Source organism: Podarcis raffonei, chromosome 8 (assembly GCF_027172205.1).
Source record: "Podarcis raffonei isolate rPodRaf1 chromosome 8, rPodRaf1.pri, whole genome shotgun sequence".
NCBI classification, from domain to species: Eukaryota; Metazoa; Chordata; class Lepidosauria; order Squamata; family Lacertidae; genus Podarcis; species Podarcis raffonei.
In genome coordinates this window covers 42,563,410-42,582,402 of record NC_070609.1, presented here as the reverse complement: position 1 = coordinate 42,582,402, position 18,993 = coordinate 42,563,410, and the positions used below count along the sequence as shown (strand labels likewise).

The window sequence follows — 18,993 nt, the reverse complement described above, 5'->3', positions numbered from 1 at the left end:
CTGATGAGTTCATCCATATCACTTTAAAAGTACAGTAGCACTTGCCTCCATTATTATTTAGAATTGATTGTATTTGTCATTTATGGCTTTGTTTTGTTAAAATATATGCTATATATTTATGCCTACTTTAGTACTGGATGCTAAATTTAGAAAATAAACATGCGCTTTGAAAATAGCCAAGGCAGAAAACGAAACATTAGCCCTATAATGTCTTTCCACCAGGAGCACAAGACTATATTAGAATACTAATGGATGCATTACTTATATTAATGAGTTTTTAAAGTCATACATGGCTATGAAAAGCCTAGTTCCCTGTAGCATTATGATAGTTCAATGTTAATTTGTATTCACTGCCTAATTGATCACAATTATTAAAAAAAATAGGTGTCTGAAAACTTATAGCTAGTTAATAACACTTTTATCCCCATAATACCTTCAAGAACTCTGTATGGGAGAAAATGTTTTGGGCCGTTTGGCAAGTCTCCCGATGCAACTCCAGAAATCCTATGGTACGACCCTATTTATTCTCCTCACTTCCTCGGGGATGTGAGGCCCTGGCCCTGTGCAGCATGTTAGCCTGAACAGGAGGAATGCCTGCTGTTTTTGGGAAAAAGCAATTTGAAGTGCATTCATAAAGAAATGTAGGTGTGTGATATTCCAGAAGATGGAAATACAGAAGATGGAGTAAGCAGGTAGACTGATTTATTATTCTAAGAGCAGTCAAAATGCTAAGCCAGACATGAAATTTGTGTATGTAATTCATCTCTGGAAAAATATAGCCTCAGTATTGGGGTGGGGGGTGATAATCCAAAGAGATGCTAATAAATACTTTTTGTTCATGCAGGGTGTTTTTTTATTTGCTTGGCAATAGGCACTCCCACTTATTTGAATCTAGCTGAGTGATGGCAGTAAACTAGAGGAGTCCATTAATATGACTTTTTTTTGCTTTTCTTTCCTTTTTTTGAATTAGTACCAAAGATTCAAAGCAGAAGTTACAGGATTTTGTGTGTTAAAAAATGGGAAGAACAACACAAAGGTCTGCATCTAAAGGGCACGACACTTCCAAAATAAAATATTTTGGATCACACAGATTTCCTTGGGAAGGCAAAAAGCACATGCTAAAATCTTTCCCATTTACATCAGTGGGACTGATCACTGAGTCATGCCCAGTGCGGTTCAGGCAGTGCAACATATGAAAACACCTCTTGCTAATAAGTTAAAGAAGGTTCATAATTTTGTTTTTTTAAAGTATTTGCCTTGTGAACAAGGAAACCTAAAAGTGTGCTTTATGTAAAAGTTGTTTTTTTTTTGTTGTTGTTCTCTTCCAAGTTTCTGTTAGCATCCTGCATACTTGAATACATGGATCACACCCACTGCATGTAGAAAATAGGTCAAGGAAAAGGCTAAAGGGAACACTTTCCCCTGCAGTACTCAATTTCTTCATGCAACCATTATTATTATGTATTGCATCATGGGGGGAGTGGTCCCAATAAAATACCATTTGATTTTCCTAGATATATTCCTTGTTGTAAATTAAAGCATAGTTACTCAACAGATGAAAAAATAAGATGTGTGTGAAATGTGAAATTTTGGAGATTAGATAATATTTGAAAATGCCTTAAACAGAAAGTAAATTGGACAGTAATTTGAAGCCATATGAAAAGAAACATTTCTAATCATTTTTTGGATGGGGTGGGGAAACTTTCTCAGTCCAAGGCATGTGTTCCCTTCTGAGCAGACTTCCTGGGGACACATTTCAGCAATGGGCGGGGCCAGAGGTAAACGTGGGTGGAGCAACAAAGGGAAATTTTAACTTGGAACAGTGGGCTAGTTCTTATACACGCACACACCCATTTCTACCCTCTGTCCAGGCCAGGGCCAGCCCCCTTGCTGCCACCCCACCACCAGTGCTGCATCTCTTACCTGAGTTGTGCGGCAGTGTCCATGAAGCACCAGCAACGGTGCTGGCTTCCGGCGAGATCTCGCTGAACTCTCATGAGATCTTGTGTACAAGATCTCACCAGATCTCACCAGATACTGGTACTGCTGTTGGCACCACTTCGCTGGTGGTGGGGCAGCCAGCAAAGTGGGTCCCTCCTCTTTGGCTTCCACTACTCAAGGCGGGCACCTCACCTTGCCTCATCAGTGGGCCGGGAGATTGATCCAGGCAAGCAAGTGACAGCATTGGGCAGAAACATTCAAGAGTTGTAGAGCAGGGTCACTGATGTGTGTGTGACTGTGGTGCGGCTGTGGTGTGAGGAGAATCCAAAGGGCCAGATTGAGAGGCTTGGAGGGCCTGAGGCATTTGTACCTCTGGCCCGAGGTCATCACCAAACTTGGTATTGTATGAAAACCGTCTGATGCCCATAGTTGGATGGTTTTGTATGCATGTGTGTTCTTTAAGTTGATTTAGGGAATAGTATTTTAAAGCAAACTGAAAGGCGATACAAATTTAAAACAACACTTAAAAGTGCTGATTGTATTTTTATGGTGTGTGTGTGTGGTTTTGTCACAATATAAATCAAACCTAATCTAATCTATACTCAAACTTAGTTCACAACAAGCTTCTTTGGTGTGTTTCCTCTCCTAAGAAGAGTTATGTTGACAGCTCCAGTCTGGTGACTCTTAAATGTGTAACTGGATTGGAAATGGTATTTGAGGCACAGTTAAAGATTCATTTGGGCTGCTGCAAAGTTCTTTATCCCATGCATTTCAGTGTCCTGCTTTTGTTAGAAGTTAATGCCGGCAGACCTCCACTTGCATCATTAGTGCCATACGCACCTGACAATCTTTTGACAGTTTAAAAAGAGCTGAAACAAAAGTTGTTTTGATGGCCTAAAGCCCACACCATCTCCCTCCCCTGCTTGGTATCACAATAGATCACTGGCCGTTTGTGACAAGTGACACACTCATTGTTTGAGAGGTTTTTAATTAAGCTGTTTAACATGGAGTGCACAGTGTACTGATGTGGCACAGAGCACATGTCACTGAAAGCCATGTGATGATGATTAAAGCAAGCTTTAAAAGATAAAGATTGGAGGGTGTTTTTAGGATTAGGATGAATCTATCAATTTCAGTTTCTCTGTCTTTCTAGTTTTTGAAGTCTTAAATTCCGTTCTCCACATTTCAACAACCTTTTGCATTTTTTTTAAAGGCTCTATGAAAATTTATCATTATTTTAGAGTTAATTTCTCCTGATTCATTTTTGCAAAGCAATTTCCCTTAATATAATACATTTTTGTATGTAATTTTCAGTGATATGTGCATTTATATTAAATATATACCCTAGTATATGCATTTTTCTACTTGGCTGAAGAACTGCCTTGAAAAATGAGGGGAAATGTGAATTTCAAAGGGTGACTGTGTTTCAGTCTATGTAGCATTTTGAGAAGTATGAATTACGTGGTTTTGCCTTTAACTGCAAACTGAATCAATTTCCCCCCGTCTTTATTTGCAAACCACCATTTTCAGTGTCCCGGATATAGTATTGCTTCAGTTCAAAACAAGAGAGATATTGTTAAATCAACGAAACATTAAAAAAACAAACAAAAAAAACCTTTATAAAAACTGTTACTTCTGAGTAGCCTGGCATTATTTTTCTTCAAATCTATCAGTTTTATGCCCATGAAGATGTATGCAAATGAAATCAATTGACTAAAACTCAGCCGATTACACAACTACAGTTTCTTTCAGCAGGTAATAATTCTAATTAAAACTCATATGATTATTTGACAAAGATTCATTTAATTGAGTGGTGGCCTTAACAAGAAGAGGTCTGCATAAATGAGGAAGTGTATTTATGTGGTGTCATGCAAAGCATCAGTTATATGGAAGACTACATAGTTGATATTTAGTTTGGATTACTGAAGTTTGGGTGATGGCAGTTAAACTGATATATGCATAAGAAGGTAAACAGAAGACTATGAATAATTTTATTTATAATTTTATCATTGGAGTGAGTCTGTGCTGGAATACAGGAGAGCAAAACATATTGGCAAGAGCAGAAAGACTAGTCTTTTGCATAGATCACATTAGCTTTATTTTGCCCTTAAGGAAAAATCCTATACACGTCTATGAAAATGACAACTGTTCTATATTTGCTTTTGGATTGATCTATAATGTAATAGAGTTATTATATTCATGCTGTGAAATTCTTTAACCTAGCTGAAAGAACTAAACTAAAATACAGAGAGGCTACCATTCTCTATTCTATTACATTGGCTTATAGAGTTAATTCTTATCCAGGTTTTGAATTTTATAAAATGTTTTCATGAAAGTGACATTAAATAGTTTAACACACTGGGAAACAAAACAAAGCCCCAACACATTAAATGTAGCGGGAACAGGAGCTTTTGGTTTAGAAATAATGAGAAACATATCTGCTCTGCTTTGAAAAGAATAAGAGCTTTCAAACACCAGGTTTGAAAGGAGTAGTGTCTCACCAGAATAAGTAAAAACAGACAAAAAATTCAAATGGATTGCAATTCCTTATTCAGGTTTGACTTCATACAGCACTTCGAGTTCAGCAGTTACCCACCTCCTTCCTCAGTCAATAACTCTAATATAACCACTCTCCCCACCCCCCAAAAAAGCAGATCTCTTGTCATACAACAAATTTAGGAGCAAATAAAAGACTCCTCTGAATTTTAATTGAACAATATTTCACAGGTCACAATATTTTGTCTAGACTCAACATGGTCATCTTGTTCCATGTTCCATGGCTTCTTGCATGGACCAAGATGCTGGGAGTGGGTGTTGGCTAAGGGGAAAACTGAGCAAACAAACAGCCAACTCCTAGGACTGAATGTCTTTAAGCAATTCCTCTTTTGAAAGTGTTCATTTACCCCCAAAGTATGTGCCCTTGGACTTGAAATGTACACCTGTTGCTAAACATTATGATAGAGATTCTGTTTGGCTTTTGTTTTGTTTTAAACTTTCCTTTTTTCATTTTTATTAATTCCTTTTGAAATTAAATACAAGTTTGTATTTAATTTTTGCAAATTATAATATAATAATGAACTGTGCAACAGTGTGCACATTTTGACCCAGTGTGCAGCAGCTTTAGAAAAGCTGCATTCCATTTTAGGGATAATTGGGAAATGGGTTGAAAACACCACTTTTACTATCACTGCAACATGAACCAAGCAAATTGGTTTTTTAAAGGAAATGGGGCTTGGGGAGCTGGGTGGGTAAACCAAGATGCTGGAGAAGAATTTGGGGCCTTGTTAATGAGCCCCCATGGCCTTATTAAGAACTCCAGGAGTTCATGTCCAGGTTAGAGCCTGCTGAGCTTCATTGGTATCTCTATATATTTTGTGTATGGCAGCCAAACAGCTGGGACAGCAGCATGGGAAGGGGTTCACTGCTGCGGATCTTGGGATTTTAAAAACTGTACAACTGAGTTTGTAGGGTTATGTAGAGCAGGCTGCAGCAAGCAATCTTTTCACTGGGTTCTGTTTACAGCTGATGTGGGAAACCTTTGGCACTCCAGATACAATGGTACCTCAGGTTACAAACACCACTAACCCGGAAGTAGTATCTCGGTTTAACAACTTTGCCACAGGATGAGAACAGAAAAGTGGTACCTCAGGTTAAGAACGGTTTCAGGTTAAGAACAGACCTCTGGAACGAATTAAGTTCGTAACCAGAGGTACCACTGTATTGCTGAGCTACAGCGCCCATCAGCCCCAGCAAGCATGGTGAATGGCCAGGAAAGAGGGGAGTTGTAGTTCAGTAACAATTATAGTTGTAAACTCCTTAAAGCCATTTTGGCAGATAAGCAGGATATAAATTAATAAACGTGGAGGGCCAAAGATTTCCCACATCTGGGTCACACCATCAGTGAACGACGTGCAGGCATATGTGAATAAGCCCTAATTTTACATACTGTGGCCAATGCCAACCTAATGGGGTGTTGGGAGTTGACACAGCAGCCTTTCTGATTATCCCATTTGGAGAAATGTTTTGTTGCTGTTGTTGTTTGCCCAGCAAGTATTTCCATTGGGGTGATAATGTCATTGAAAGATCCAATTCCACCCCATAAATTATTTCTGATTGCCACTGAACTGTTAGGGACTCAACAGCAAGCTTGTGAGATACCATAAATGTTGCAGAGAATAACATAATTTAGGGACCAGGAGAAATGGTTGCCGCTATCACATTAGTTCCCTGCAATGGCAGTGACTTTAATCTTAACTTTGTAAGTCTCTTTATTCGGATACAATTATAATTAGTTACCATAGGAAGGAAAGCAATGCAGATAAACAATCCAATCATAACTTGCTGTGTAAACTGTATTGGTTTTAAAAGTAGACCTGAATGGACATTGTCTTCCCAAACGATCACACATACTATTTTTCATTGAGTCTTCAAAATAGCACCTTGTTATTACAGCTTTTCTGACTGGGCTCTGTGGTTCTCAACTGGCTGAGTTAGAGTTGAATTTGGAGCCAATATTTTGCACCAAACACTCCATTCTGCACTGCTGTGGAATTAATTGTGGTACTCACACAGCCCTGAGCATAGTGAGGTCAAGATGTTCTAGGCTGGATTCAAAAAAGTAGAAAGGATTCAAAGCAGAAAGAAAAATAGACAGAAGCTGTGTCCTGCACACCCTTGTGTGAGTGTTTGCTCAGTGCCACGAAGGGCAGGTTCTGTAGCAAGTTCTCGTGTTTCTGCTTGTGCAAGTGATTGCACAAGTGAAAGAACACAGTTTGATGCAGTGCCAACTTTTTTGCACAATGCTGTAACCATTCTATCCTCCTGCATGTGAGAGGTTAATTTTTTTTGATCCAGTCTTCTGCATTCTGTATAGCTGGTCATGGGAAGTACTCTGCCTGCATGGGACTATTGGGCTTTTGAACTGAGAGCAACAGACATGAGGAAGGACATGGTCTCTTCCTGGCTCTAAGCTCCCTGCTCTGTTTCATAAAGATTTATACATTTCTAGAGAAAAAGCAGAATCTCCCTACCTCAGTTTGTGCACAGCCACATTCTTTATTGTGGCTGGTGTCACCCACACAATTTAAGTTGTTGACCAGAGATATATGGACAGTTTTGGCATCAGTTCCGATTGCACTTTATATGATAGGCCATAATTGAAGTGCCTGGGTTCATTTGGAACAAGAGGCTTTAAAATAATAAAAATAAAAATGCATTAGTTTGCTGTGAAGAGCAAAGCAGTAAGTATCTTAAGATCTGATAAAAAAAATTCCCCCATTTACAATGCTTTAAACATTTTGTAAGAAACTGTAAACTATTTAACTGTGATGAGATTACAGCTTCCACTTTAAGCTAGAACTATGCTCGCAGAAACTTCCCCATGTTTATTAGTCTACACATGGAGCCCAGGCTCTACACTAGAGTAAATGCATAGAGGCAACCTGGTGCATAGTAGCATAGGCCACACCCACACCATGCACACAAAGTGCATTTAAAGGACACGGCTTCACCCAAAGAATCCTGGGAAGTGTAATTTATCGCTTGTAGAACTACAGTTCCCAGCACCCCTAACATACTACATTTCCTAGGATTAATTAGTAGAAGCCATGTGCTTTAAATACACTTTAAATGTATGCTGTGGCTGTGACCATAGTGTGCACCAATTTGAAGGGGGTTCTCCTCTTCTCCAGAACCTTCTGGAGATATCTGAACAACACAAAATTGCTGGGTGGTTATATCCCCGAGCAAATTATCCAACAATGGCAAAAACCCTGAGTAAAAACAACACCTGCGTTTGTATGGGGAAGAGGGGTTCTTACGTATAGAAAGAATGTTAAAGTGTGACAGCCAAGTCACCTTAGAATTTGACTCCAAATGCCGACAAGAAAGCTGCATCATTTGCTGGGGCAGATTTACAACTATTGCAGTGCTGGGCTGAAATCACCCAACCACAGTGGGAGACACTGCCGACATGTTATTTCCTCTGCAAATGTCAGGCTAATTTTGCAAAATTGCCCCTTTGAGTTGCGAACACTTTAACTCAAAGCCAGTGCTTATATGAATGCACAAAAGGTGGAATGAGGTGGGTGGGCTCACTCTGTACGGAGGTCAAGTTGTAATCTGCCCTCAACAATGGTGCTTGCTTCTTCTGCCCTTTCTTTGGAATCTTTAATTTTTCTCTTAAAAATCCAGTGTGCTTATTTCCCACCTTCCTCTCTCTCTCTTAATTGCAGCAACAAGGAGCGGCCACGACTGTCTACTGTGCTGTTGCCCCAGAACTGGAAGGCCTGGGAGGGATGTACTTCAACAACTGCTGCCGTTGCCTGCCATCGCAAGAGGCGCAGAATGAAATGACTGCAGCAGCCTTGTGGGAGCTCAGCGAGAAGCTGATCCAAGAACGAATTGGCAGGCAGGGCAAGTAGTGGGCAGCTCCTGGAAAGATCAAAACCCAAGCAGAGAGAGAGAGAGATGCTGGGGGGGGGGGGCTGCCAGTGCTGGAATCTTTCCAATCCTATCATCTAGAAGGTTACAAATACAGATTAGCTAGTGTTAAACGAAATGATAGCCATCATGACATTGTGAAAAGCATTAAAGACAGGAGGGAGATGGCCAACAAGGCAGGGTTATCAGACAATATAATTTCCCCAGGCTTAGTTCTCTTTGATTATGTTCTGCCATTTCTTTTTTAATTATGCTCTTTGCTCACAATGTGTCCCAAAGTAAAGCCAGAAAACCATTTCCCATGCTGTTTTTCTTTTAAGCTGGGCAGCACATTGCATTTTTTAGGCATGTGCCCCCTTCTCTCTTTTCATCATACACCTAGAAAAGTAGCATGTGAACATGCTCAGCTTGTGTTTCCTACAGGGATGCCCTCACAAGGGAGTTGTCTTCTCCTTGCTGCATGTACAGTTTGGCAGGCGAAGCAGGGGGCTGCCTCTCTGAAATCAAAATGGTGTTTGGGTTTCCCCCATCCATTTGCGAACAGCACCCAGCAAACTTTATGGGATTTGAGTTTGCAATTAGGGCTTACTCTCCGAGGAGGGCATCCCCTTTGCCAGTCTCACTTCTGGCTTGTTAACATTTTGTAAAACAACCCAAAATCTTAAATAACCAAGAAAACTCCTTGGCTGCAAATAAGAACTAGCTTGCCTAAAAAGAGAAGGTGCCCCAAAGTCCAGGTTGCTCCCCTTCTAATTAAATATATTGCAGAATATCCATAAAATATGATATTAAAAGATACATTTGCAAACCATTCTCTAAATACTGTGGGGGGGTAATGTCTCTTTATAAACACACAGGGTGTGACCAACTGGAGGGACTGAAAAGTTTTTTCCATCCATATCTCAGATCAGAGTTTTAAGGAGGGTTGGAGGATACCAACTATTGCCAGTGTCTCAGTTCTCCCAGCACCATGCTCTGTTCAGTATTTCCCCCCCAATTTAAATGTAATAAAAGAACATGCTTGAATATTGTCACCTGAAGAGCAAGTCTGGTTCCTGTGAATGTCTTTAGTTCCTTTTGCTTTTTTTTTTTTAAGAAAAGAAAACTTGAGGAAAAATAAAGAACTCTTCAATGCCATGAAAATGCCATTTTTGTTCTTGTTTCGTTCCGAGTTCATTTGTCTGTGGGGATTTTTTAAATTTTTCTTCTTTTTGTGCTTTGTAGCTTATCTTCATGCCAGAAATTGTTGTAAGCCATCTGCAACCCAGCATCAGGTTTTCTGTAAACAAATAAACACAAAATGGTTACTTCACCCTCCTGAAGCTTCAGTTATTTGTGATTGGGAATGATATGCAATACTTTCCTGGTATTGTCTGATTAATCTTACATCAGGACCGCCTAGCACTTTTTGCCTGAATCTGCTGCCCCTCCCAACAGTCTTGAGCCCGCGGCGTTGAGGCCATTACTTCACCTCGCCTCATGGGTGGGCTGACCCTGTTTTACATTAAGATTCCCCTCTCCCTGCCCAGCCCCAGCAGCCTTGTACCTTACGGTTGGGAAGGGCACTAGCATCTAGCCCAAAATTACCCAGTGGGTTTCAAGGCTAAGCCTTTGAATCCATATCTCTTTGTGTGTTGTCGCTTTTTTTTATCCAGGGAAGGAGAACCTTTGGCCCATCAAATGTGGGACTCCCATCAGTCCCAGTCAGCATAGCCCCCAGAGAGGGATGCTGGAAATTGCAGACCCACAACATCTGGTGGGCCATAGGTTCCCCAAATCTGTTCTAGCTACCATACCACACTGCCTGTCCACAAAAGTGCAACCAGTGCTAGACACACCTTATTGAATTCCACAAAACCACCTCTCATGACTCTCCTAGTTTTAGCCAAATCTCCTCACCCGCATCCCACCATCACAGAAGCTTCTTAGCCACAGCTTCCATCATTAATACAGGGTTAATAATACTGGTCCTTCTTGTATAGATTAGGCTAAGGAGTGGTAACACCAAAAAGTGGTCTTAGCATAACTAATGAAAAGGGGTCTGACAATCAACTACTTTGAAGCCTATTTAAAGAGGGCTTCATTTATATAACTTCTTTCTAAATTCATTAGATAATATTTTCTTCTTTTTTCTATTTTTATTGATTTTTATGTACATTGATACAAATGAAAGCAAAATACAACACAACAGGTAACTGAATGTTTCAGGTATTTCACAGGGAATATTTATCAAAAGAACACATCAGGTCCAAGAGCATTAAATCACCCTCTTGCAAAGAAAAAGGCTAATAAGTCTTGGACGTAAGTATACACTGAAGGAAAAGAGGATAGGAAAAAGCAAATGACAAAGTGAGAGATATGTGGCATTTTCTAGGCCACCTCATCCGTAATCCCTGGCTTGCACAATCGCAGATAATTATGATTCTATGTAAACAAATCTTTTTTTAAAAAAAACCAAAACAAAGAATGTCAGCTTATTCAAAAGAGAAAACACAGAGCCCCTGAGCATATATGGAGTGCCCTTATCTTACTGCTCTAACACTCATGCCAGCCTCCATGCATTCGGCTAGAGCAAGCTTCCAAAGTCAGGCACGCATTTTGTTTCCTAGCAGATTTATTTCACTAAGAGAGCGCCTGTCAGGCAGCTAAAATCCACCATCAGCCACCCGATCAACCCCCTACCACTTTGCTCCTTACAGCCTTCCATCATTTCAGAAGCCCTTCCTTATGCAACCAAAGTAACAATATTTAAAAGGAATGAAATGGCTGTGTGATAAATAAAAAGGAACAATATTTCCAAAATAATTGCTACTTTGCTCTTTGATAAATGGTTCAAGTGCTCGATAATTCAAAGCCATTAGCTTTAAATGCTGCATTGTACTTTGGTACATTTCCCTTCAGTCAAATTTATTTATTGATCTGTTGATAGATGCCGTTTCAGAAAATTTACATAAATTGGTACCCCTGCTCCCTCCCTGACAGATGTGGCTCCAGATATCAATGAAATGACAACCACATGCAAATAAGTGGAAGTTCATCATGCAGAAATCCCACAGAAACACAGAGTTAAGCCATGTAAGGCCACGTAGGAGCAGGTACATACAGTTGTAGGATCTCCGGCAGCAACATTTGGATTTTCCCCATAGAGGTGCTGGCCACTGATTTATATGGAAGCAAAGTCTCCATATAATAGGGAGTGTCCTCCCTATCAAACTAAGTGGCCTCCCTTCCTTTTTATCAATGTCAGCTGCTTAAGGAAACAAGTTTTGTCTGAAAAGTGGGGTATAAATGCAGTATTTAAAGAAAAAAAGGTACAGGAAGCTCTGTTCCCCCTCTCCCTGCCTGGCAGAATGCTTGGCTCTAACCATCAGGTGCCTTTGACTACAGGGCCCAAGGAAAACATGTGGTGGTTATGTGGTCCTCCAATTGTCACTGGACCTCAACTCCCATCATCCCCAACATCCACAGATGATGGGAACTGCAGTCCAACAGCATCTGGAAGGGCCAATGCTCTCCATTCCCATTGTAGCCCTGTATGGCAGCCAGAGGACTACTGTTTACTGGGTTGCATGCAGGGATAGACAAATCTATCAATCTCAGTTTCTCTCCATTTCTCATTTTTTTCCAAGAGAGGTGTGCAATTCGGTGGATTGGTTCTAATTTGCACGTTAATGCCTGGTCCAGATCAGGCCATTTCATATGAGAATTTGCAAAGGCTAAATGCCTCAGGAATCTTCATGGTTGGCTTTGACCAGCAATGGCTCTGCCGGGTCTTAGGCCTTTGCCAAGCTTCCTGCCTTAAGATCTTTTAAGTCATGGGGAGCTGTGACTCTCCATATATTGTTGGACTCCAGTTTCAGTCAGGCTCAGCCAGCATGGCTAATTGTCAGGTATGGTGGGAGTTTTAGTCCAGCACTATCTGGACTACAGTCAATGTTAAGACTGCATCTCCCATATGCCTGACCATTAGCCATGCTGGACCTGGAGGCCATTATGTTCCCCAGCCCTGCCTTAACTGGAGATATCAGGGACTGAACCCAAGGGCCTTCTACACACAAAGCACATGTTCTGACACTAAGCTATGCCCCCCCCCCAGTAACCTTCCACAGAACAAAAGACAAATATCCTTGGGGCAAGACAATATTAGAAAGCATTTTTTTCAGCAACACTGCAATAATTTGACTTATGTCAAGGTTGAATAGCTCTCTGCCAGGTGTTAAAACTCATGACCTTTCAAGCCAAACACACTTATACTAACCAGTTTACCACTGGAACAATCAATATCTTGTAAGTGAGATAGTCTAGACAGATCCTCTTTTGTCCTTTGGTCTTATTTGTAGCTTAAGAATTGATAATTATATCTAGCTGGAAAGAGAACTGCCTTGGCTATTTAATAAACTCTCTTTCTCCCTCCAACAGCATTCCTTCCCATTTTGCACTCCTGGTTTGTTTTTTTAAGCTTCAGTTTTCCTATTCATTCTTTCTAGATTTAATAAGCTATTTGAAGGGCTTTCCCTTGTACTTTTTTCTTTTAAAATAATATCTTACCTGCGGCAGGGGGGAGGGGGAGGTTTGCGCTAGAAGGCATTGTAATACACCCGCTAAATTTTTTTTTTTTGAGGCAGGTCTGTAGTTCAGCAGTCCGCTAGAGCAGTGTTTCCCAATCTTGGGCCTCCAGCTGTTTTTGAACTACAATTCCCATCATTCCTGACCACTGGTCTTGCTAGCTAGGGATGATGGGAGTTGTAGTCCAAAAACAGCTGGAGGCCCAAGGTTGGGAAACACTGCGCTAGAGCATGAGACGCTTAATCTCATGGTTGTAGATTTGAGCCCCACATTGGGCAAAGCATTCCTGCATGGTAGGGGGTTGGACTAGATGACCCTTGTGGTCCCTTCCAACTCTAGAAGTCTATGATACTATGTAGCATCTGTTTTGCATGCAGAAGGTGCCAGTTTCAATCACAAGCATCTTAAGGTGGGGCTGGGAATGTCTGACACCATGGGAAGCCACTGTCAGACAGTATCTGTTGCTTACAAGCCTGTGGCTTTCTAAATGCAAGGGTGCATTCTAAGGAAATCCTCAAACAGAGCTTGATCTGTAACAAGATGATACTGAGCTAAAAGGACTAATAGTCAGACTTGGTATAAGGCTACTACTTCAGCATTTTTGGCCAGAAGGCAAGCAACAATTCCAACAGCCCTCCCCAAACTGTGAAGTAGCCTGGTAATAAATCACATAAATGTGATTCTGATTGCATGCTCCTTGGGACAGAGACCTTCCGTATTATTTAGTAAAGTGCCGTGCACACCCACTTACAGTGGTACCTCTGGTTACGAACGCTTCTGGTTACGAATGCTTCGGGTTACGAACTCCGCTAACCCGGAAGTAGCTGCTCCTGGCTGCAAACTTTGCCCCAGGATGCAAATGGAAATCGTGTGCCAGAGGCTAGCGCACAGCGGGAGGCCCCATTAGCGAAAGCACGCCTCAGGATAAGAACAGTTTCAGCTTAAGAACGGACCTCCGGAACAAATTAAGTTTGTAACCAGCAGTACCACTGTATTCAGAAAAAAAGCACAAAATATAGCTTACTTCAAAAGTTTCCTTAAAGGGCAGGATATAAATAACTAACACTACTAAAATGAAATGACATAAACAGTCATTTTCCAAAGTGCAAATGTGGATCACATGTTTTATTCTACTCTGCTTCAAACTCCCTGAAGCAGAAAGCTAGCAGAAAGGAATTTTAGACCAGTCTGATCCCTGACACACTAGTTTTCATATTCACTAGCTTCCTCCTAAATATGACAGGACAACAGTCCAAACACGTAATGCCCCCCACTGCTTTCTCAAATGACACAATCTAATGAGGACTATACCCAGAGTCCCCCCCCAAAAAACATTCAGACATAATAGGGCAGATAGGCATCCTGGGACTACTACTGGTTGTATATTCTGCTTCCTTCTTTGTGCACAAACATGCTAATTTTCTCCCCAGACTGTACAAAAGAAAGGATTCAATGAACCTTCAAAGAATCTCCCTATTTGGATTGTCCTGCAAAATTCAAAGGCAGCATCCATTGCTAATCCCACTCAGAGTAGACCCATTGAAGTTAATGGACATGGCTAACTTAGGTTCATTAATTTCAAAGGGTCTGTTCTGCATAGAACATAGTTTGATACAACCCTGAGATTGTGTGTTTTCTGGCTCTAACTTGAATTTGATTTAATAAAGTAGCATTTGTCAGGATGCACATTTTTCTGGAAGGTTTCTCCTGCCTCCCCCTCCACACACAGAGGTGTACTTTATGCAGCATTGAGAAATTGTGCTTGTTTCTTTAAAAGAGCACTTTCCGGATGGTGCTCCATGAATTAGCCCTATGCCTTTAAAAGAGGAGATTGCTTTGGTAAGAGTGCGGCGTGGCAGTTGTAAAAGTGTCAAGGTGTTATGAATGTCCTGATGATAGAGCCCAGTTGTTATTTGCCGGGTAGTGAGGGAGGATAGCTAATGATGTGCAGCATGTAAAATGTTTGTTGCTCTAATCCATCTGTGTGGAGGGGAGCAAGGGAGAAATGGAGAAATGCAGGGGGATTTACTTGGACAGCTGGAGATAAAGTGTGCACTGATGGAGTCATCCAAGAGGTAGCTGTCAACGGGAACCGTCTCTGCATATAATACAAGGCAGTTCACAAGGTGGCCTTATTCTTTTGTCTGTGCTTTTAAGAGAAAAAGGAAAGGGTGGGGCTGATGATAAAAGAGCAGCTAACTGCCTGACTAAAGCACAGTGCATAGCAAAATAGGAAGTTGCCTTTGGTCCATCTAGCTCAGCACTGTCGGCACTGGCTGGCAGTGGCTCTCTGGGGTTTCAGGTAGGAGCTGTTCACAGCCCTGCCTGGAGATGGCAGGGATTGAACCTGGGACTGTCTGTATGTAAGGCAGGTGCTCTACCACTGAGCTACAGTCCTTCCCCACTGGAACAGACAAGACGGAGTCAGGCGGACCAATGAGCCCATTGCCTCCTTCAGATCATGGATGCAGTTGCTCACTCTCTGGGGTTCCTGGGCAATCAAATGTAAGAACATAAGAAGACCCTTGGTGGTTTAATCCAAATGTCCATTGAACTCAGCATCCTTTTTACTGCAGTGGTCAGCCAGATTCCTACGGGAAGCCCACAAGCAGAAAAAAGGAAGCTCAGTGTTGTCTGCGCTGACTGACAGTGGCTCTCCATGGTTTCATGCAGGGGATATTCCTAGCCCAATCTGGATATGCTGGGGAATGAACCTGAAGCCTTCTTGCATGTAGTGAATGAGCACTACCCCCACAAATAGAAAGTTGCCTTATACTGAGTCTAGCTCAGTACTGTCTGCTTTGACAAGCAGGGTTTCAGTCAGGGGGGCTTTGCCAAAAATGCCCTGAATCCAGCTGAACTATGGTGCTTCTCCTACCAAGTTGCCACCTCCATCTCATGACAGGAACCCAGAAGCCAAGTCCTTTGTCCATCTAGCTCAGTATTGTCCACACTGACTGGCAGTGGCTTTCAGGGTTTCAGGTCAGAGCTTTCTGCAGCCCTACCTGGAGATGCCAGAGATCAGGCCTGCTGAGTACACTTGCCACAGGCCTGGGAAACTAAGCCAGCCAGGATGGGGGTTGCCAAGAACAAGACTCCCAGACCAGACCTGAGATAAGCTGTGCCTGCCAGAGATTGAACCTGGGACATTTTGTGTTGCTGTGAATTATTCTTTTGGGGGTGGGAGGGGGAGGAATAAGCAGTATGCCTGAGCCCCCTTCTAATTCCTGGATCCAGCACGAATTCAATTCCTGGAATAGTCAGACTAGCTTCCTAGTGAGTACGACTCCTTAAGATAACAAAGGAAGTGGCTGAGCATCAGAGGGTAAATGGGTGCCCCCCTCACTCAACTGTGTGGTAGTTAAGTCTGTGTAAAGTAGATGCTGGAAGCAGGCAGCAGGCTGGGCAGCTAGGAGACAGAGCTATGCCTGATACCTGTTTGAATCCAAGGCTGTGGCTATGGGAGAAGCAAAACCTTTTTGGGGTCTTAATGCTGTGATTCCCTGCACTGTAGGCTCAGGTTGTATATATGTGTAAATAAACATATATCATAAAGATACCGCAGTCCCCACTTTGCCTCATTTCCAAAACAAAGCACAAACCCTGTGTAAGTGCCTGGGACCCCTGGAATCTTGTGCTGCCTGGAGATGGGATGGTATGCAACACTGGTGTCTGAAGTGGGACTGGTGTTTCCTGGAGGAAGGCCTGTGACCGAGGTGTGCCTGAGTCAAAATGGAGGGAAGAACAGCAACACTCCTTGAGTGGCTTGAGAGAATGAAGCAGCAACAAAGCTGGCAGCAAGTGCTGGTAGTTGGATAAAATGGAGCAGCTGCTGGCAGAGTGGCTGGCTGAAAAACCTCCATTGTAGGCTCAGGTAGTATATAGGTGTCAGCGCTGCCCAAGGTCCCAGCTCACACAAGACCAACGCTGCTTCTTGCTCAAGTTTAAAAGTCTTTATTGAAGTTCAGTCTCATTTCCAGACGTGCAGCGCGCAACGCTACATCTATCCGTCAGACCGCAGAAGTCCCATCTGAATCTCCGCCCCCCTGACACCAGCTTAAGATTCTAGCTTTACTCCACCTTTTCCTCTGTTCCTTCTTTCTCTGGGTCCTTCTGCTAGTCGGAGTCTCTGCCCTCCGAGATTCTTCTGACGCTGATTCTCCCGACTCCCCCCCCCCTCTTTCGGGCTTTAGGACCTGGCTCCCAATCCGGGTTTTCTGCTGTCCCGCGCTCCTCCACATTTGAACTTGGCGCGCGCGCGCAGCCTCCCACTTTCCTTCTGACCGTTACACTTGTGTCACTGCTCCCCCTTTCGGGGAGGCTAGCTGGACCTGGCCTTCCCTCCTTCTCCCCACTCCCCGATGGAGGAGAAGATGGTCCTGACTCACGTGACTCTTCCCCCCCACTGTGCTCTGGTGGGGAAACTGGCCCTACTCCTCCGCTACTCCTTTGGGACTCCCCTCTGGTTCCTTGTTTATGGATCGTCCCCTCTGGGATTCGCCTCGCCCTTACCATAGGCGCCCTCTCCTGGGAATCTTCTGATTCGCTGGAGAAGCTCATGGAATCTCTCGGTCCACTGTCATATTCCCCTACGCTCCCCTCTGATTCCTCTCCTCCGCTCTCTATCTGCTCTCTCCCCTGCTCTTCTGCTCCTGAGCCTCTGACATCCATCCCCCCCTCGAAGCCCCCCCTTCCCCCTCCCCCTCTTCGGGTGTGGGTTCCAGGTGCTCCAGCGCTGGGGGTGTGAGTGCTGGCTTCTGTTCTCTCCCCCTGGTGTGCAACCGGCCCGCGGGATCAGGCCCCCCCACGATGGGTTCGTCGACGTCGACTTCCCCTGCTTCCATTTCTCTGCTGTCGTGCTCAAAACCAAGATCCTCCCCCCACACGTCCATGTCCTCCTCTCCACCCGGTCCCTCGGGTGAGGCTGTGTGCAAGGGCCCCCTCAGCAGTTCCCTGCTCCACCCCACTTCTGGTTGAGTGTCCCACCAATAGGAGCGGTCCATGGCAAACCCCGAGAGCGACCCCTCCGGGGAGCTCATCCCCGGCGTCGGCTCCTCATCTGAGGAGAAACCTTGGAACGTGCTGGCTGACAGTGTGGGTGTGAAAAGCCAGTCGTCGAAATACTCCGCCGGCATGGGTCTGTGTGGGAAGATCGAATGGAACTCGTCTTTGAGATAGTGCTCCTCCACGGCGTAGCAAGGCACCCACTCGTTGGCGCTGGCCGGAGTACCCTCCCTGGCGAGGAGATATTCAACTCCCTCTTCCCCCCATCTGGAGTCCAAAATCTCTGTGACCTCGTTGAGTGGCGTCGCCCTCTGTGGTCCCTCCCCTGTTGGCGATGGGCTACGTGGAGCTGGTGCGTTCCCTGGCGCCTGAAACCTGTGGGGCGCCTTGTAAGGCGTGAGCACTGACCTGTGAAAGACTGGGTGCATTCTGGAGCCCTCCGGGAGTGTCAACCGGTAGGCCACTGGATTGATTTGTGCCGCGACCTGGTAAGGTCCCAGCTGCTTGTGTCCTAGCTTCCTCTTAGCTAGCGTTCTGGCCGGCACTGCCTGAGCTGCTAACCAGACCCAGTCCCCTACCTGTATGTCTTCCCCAACCCTCCTGTGCCTGTCTGCCTGCATCTTGTAGGCGTGTTTCGCGAGTTCCAAGTGCCTTCGGAGTTGCTCATGGACCTCCTGTAACTCTGCGGCTAAGTGCTCTGCCCCCCGTGGCTCCCCCTCTGCCTCGGTCTCCAACCCCGGGAAGGTTCTGGGGTGGCGCCCATTGTTGGCGAAGAACGGTGTCACCCCTGTAGACCCGTGCTTCGTGTTGTTGTAGGCAAACTCGGCTAGCGGTAGGTAGTCCACCCAGGTCGAGGGCTGTTGATTGGCGTAGCATCGCAGGTACTGCTGCATGATGGCGTTGACCCTCTCCGCTTGTCCGTTGGTCTGCGGGTGTCGTGCCGACGCTAAGTTGATCTTGACGTTCAGGATGCCCAGCAGCTTCTGCCAAAAGTTCGAGATGAATTGGCGACCCCGGTCGGACAGGATGGACCGCGGCAGG

General features: G+C 43.9%; 2 protein-coding genes across 2 annotated transcripts in view; one reads left to right on the top strand and one right to left on the bottom strand.

The window, feature by feature from the left end:
- The window catches only part of WWOX (WW domain containing oxidoreductase), a 548,892-nt gene extending 539,200 nt beyond the window's left edge, over window positions 1–9,692 (top strand). Inside the window, exon 9 of the mRNA XM_053399590.1 lies at window positions 8,175–9,692. Coding sequence (XP_053255565.1) covers window positions 8,175–8,363 — 189 coding nt within the window. The 3' untranslated portion in view covers window positions 8,364–9,692. The remainder of the gene's footprint in view (window positions 1–8,174) is intronic.
- Window positions 8,710–18,993, bottom strand: part of MAF (MAF bZIP transcription factor) — a 242,625-nt gene continuing 232,341 nt past the window's right edge. Inside the window, exon 3 of the mRNA XM_053399593.1 lies at window positions 8,710–9,661. The gene's annotated coding sequence lies outside the window, so the exon portion shown is untranslated. The remainder of the gene's footprint in view (window positions 9,662–18,993) is intronic.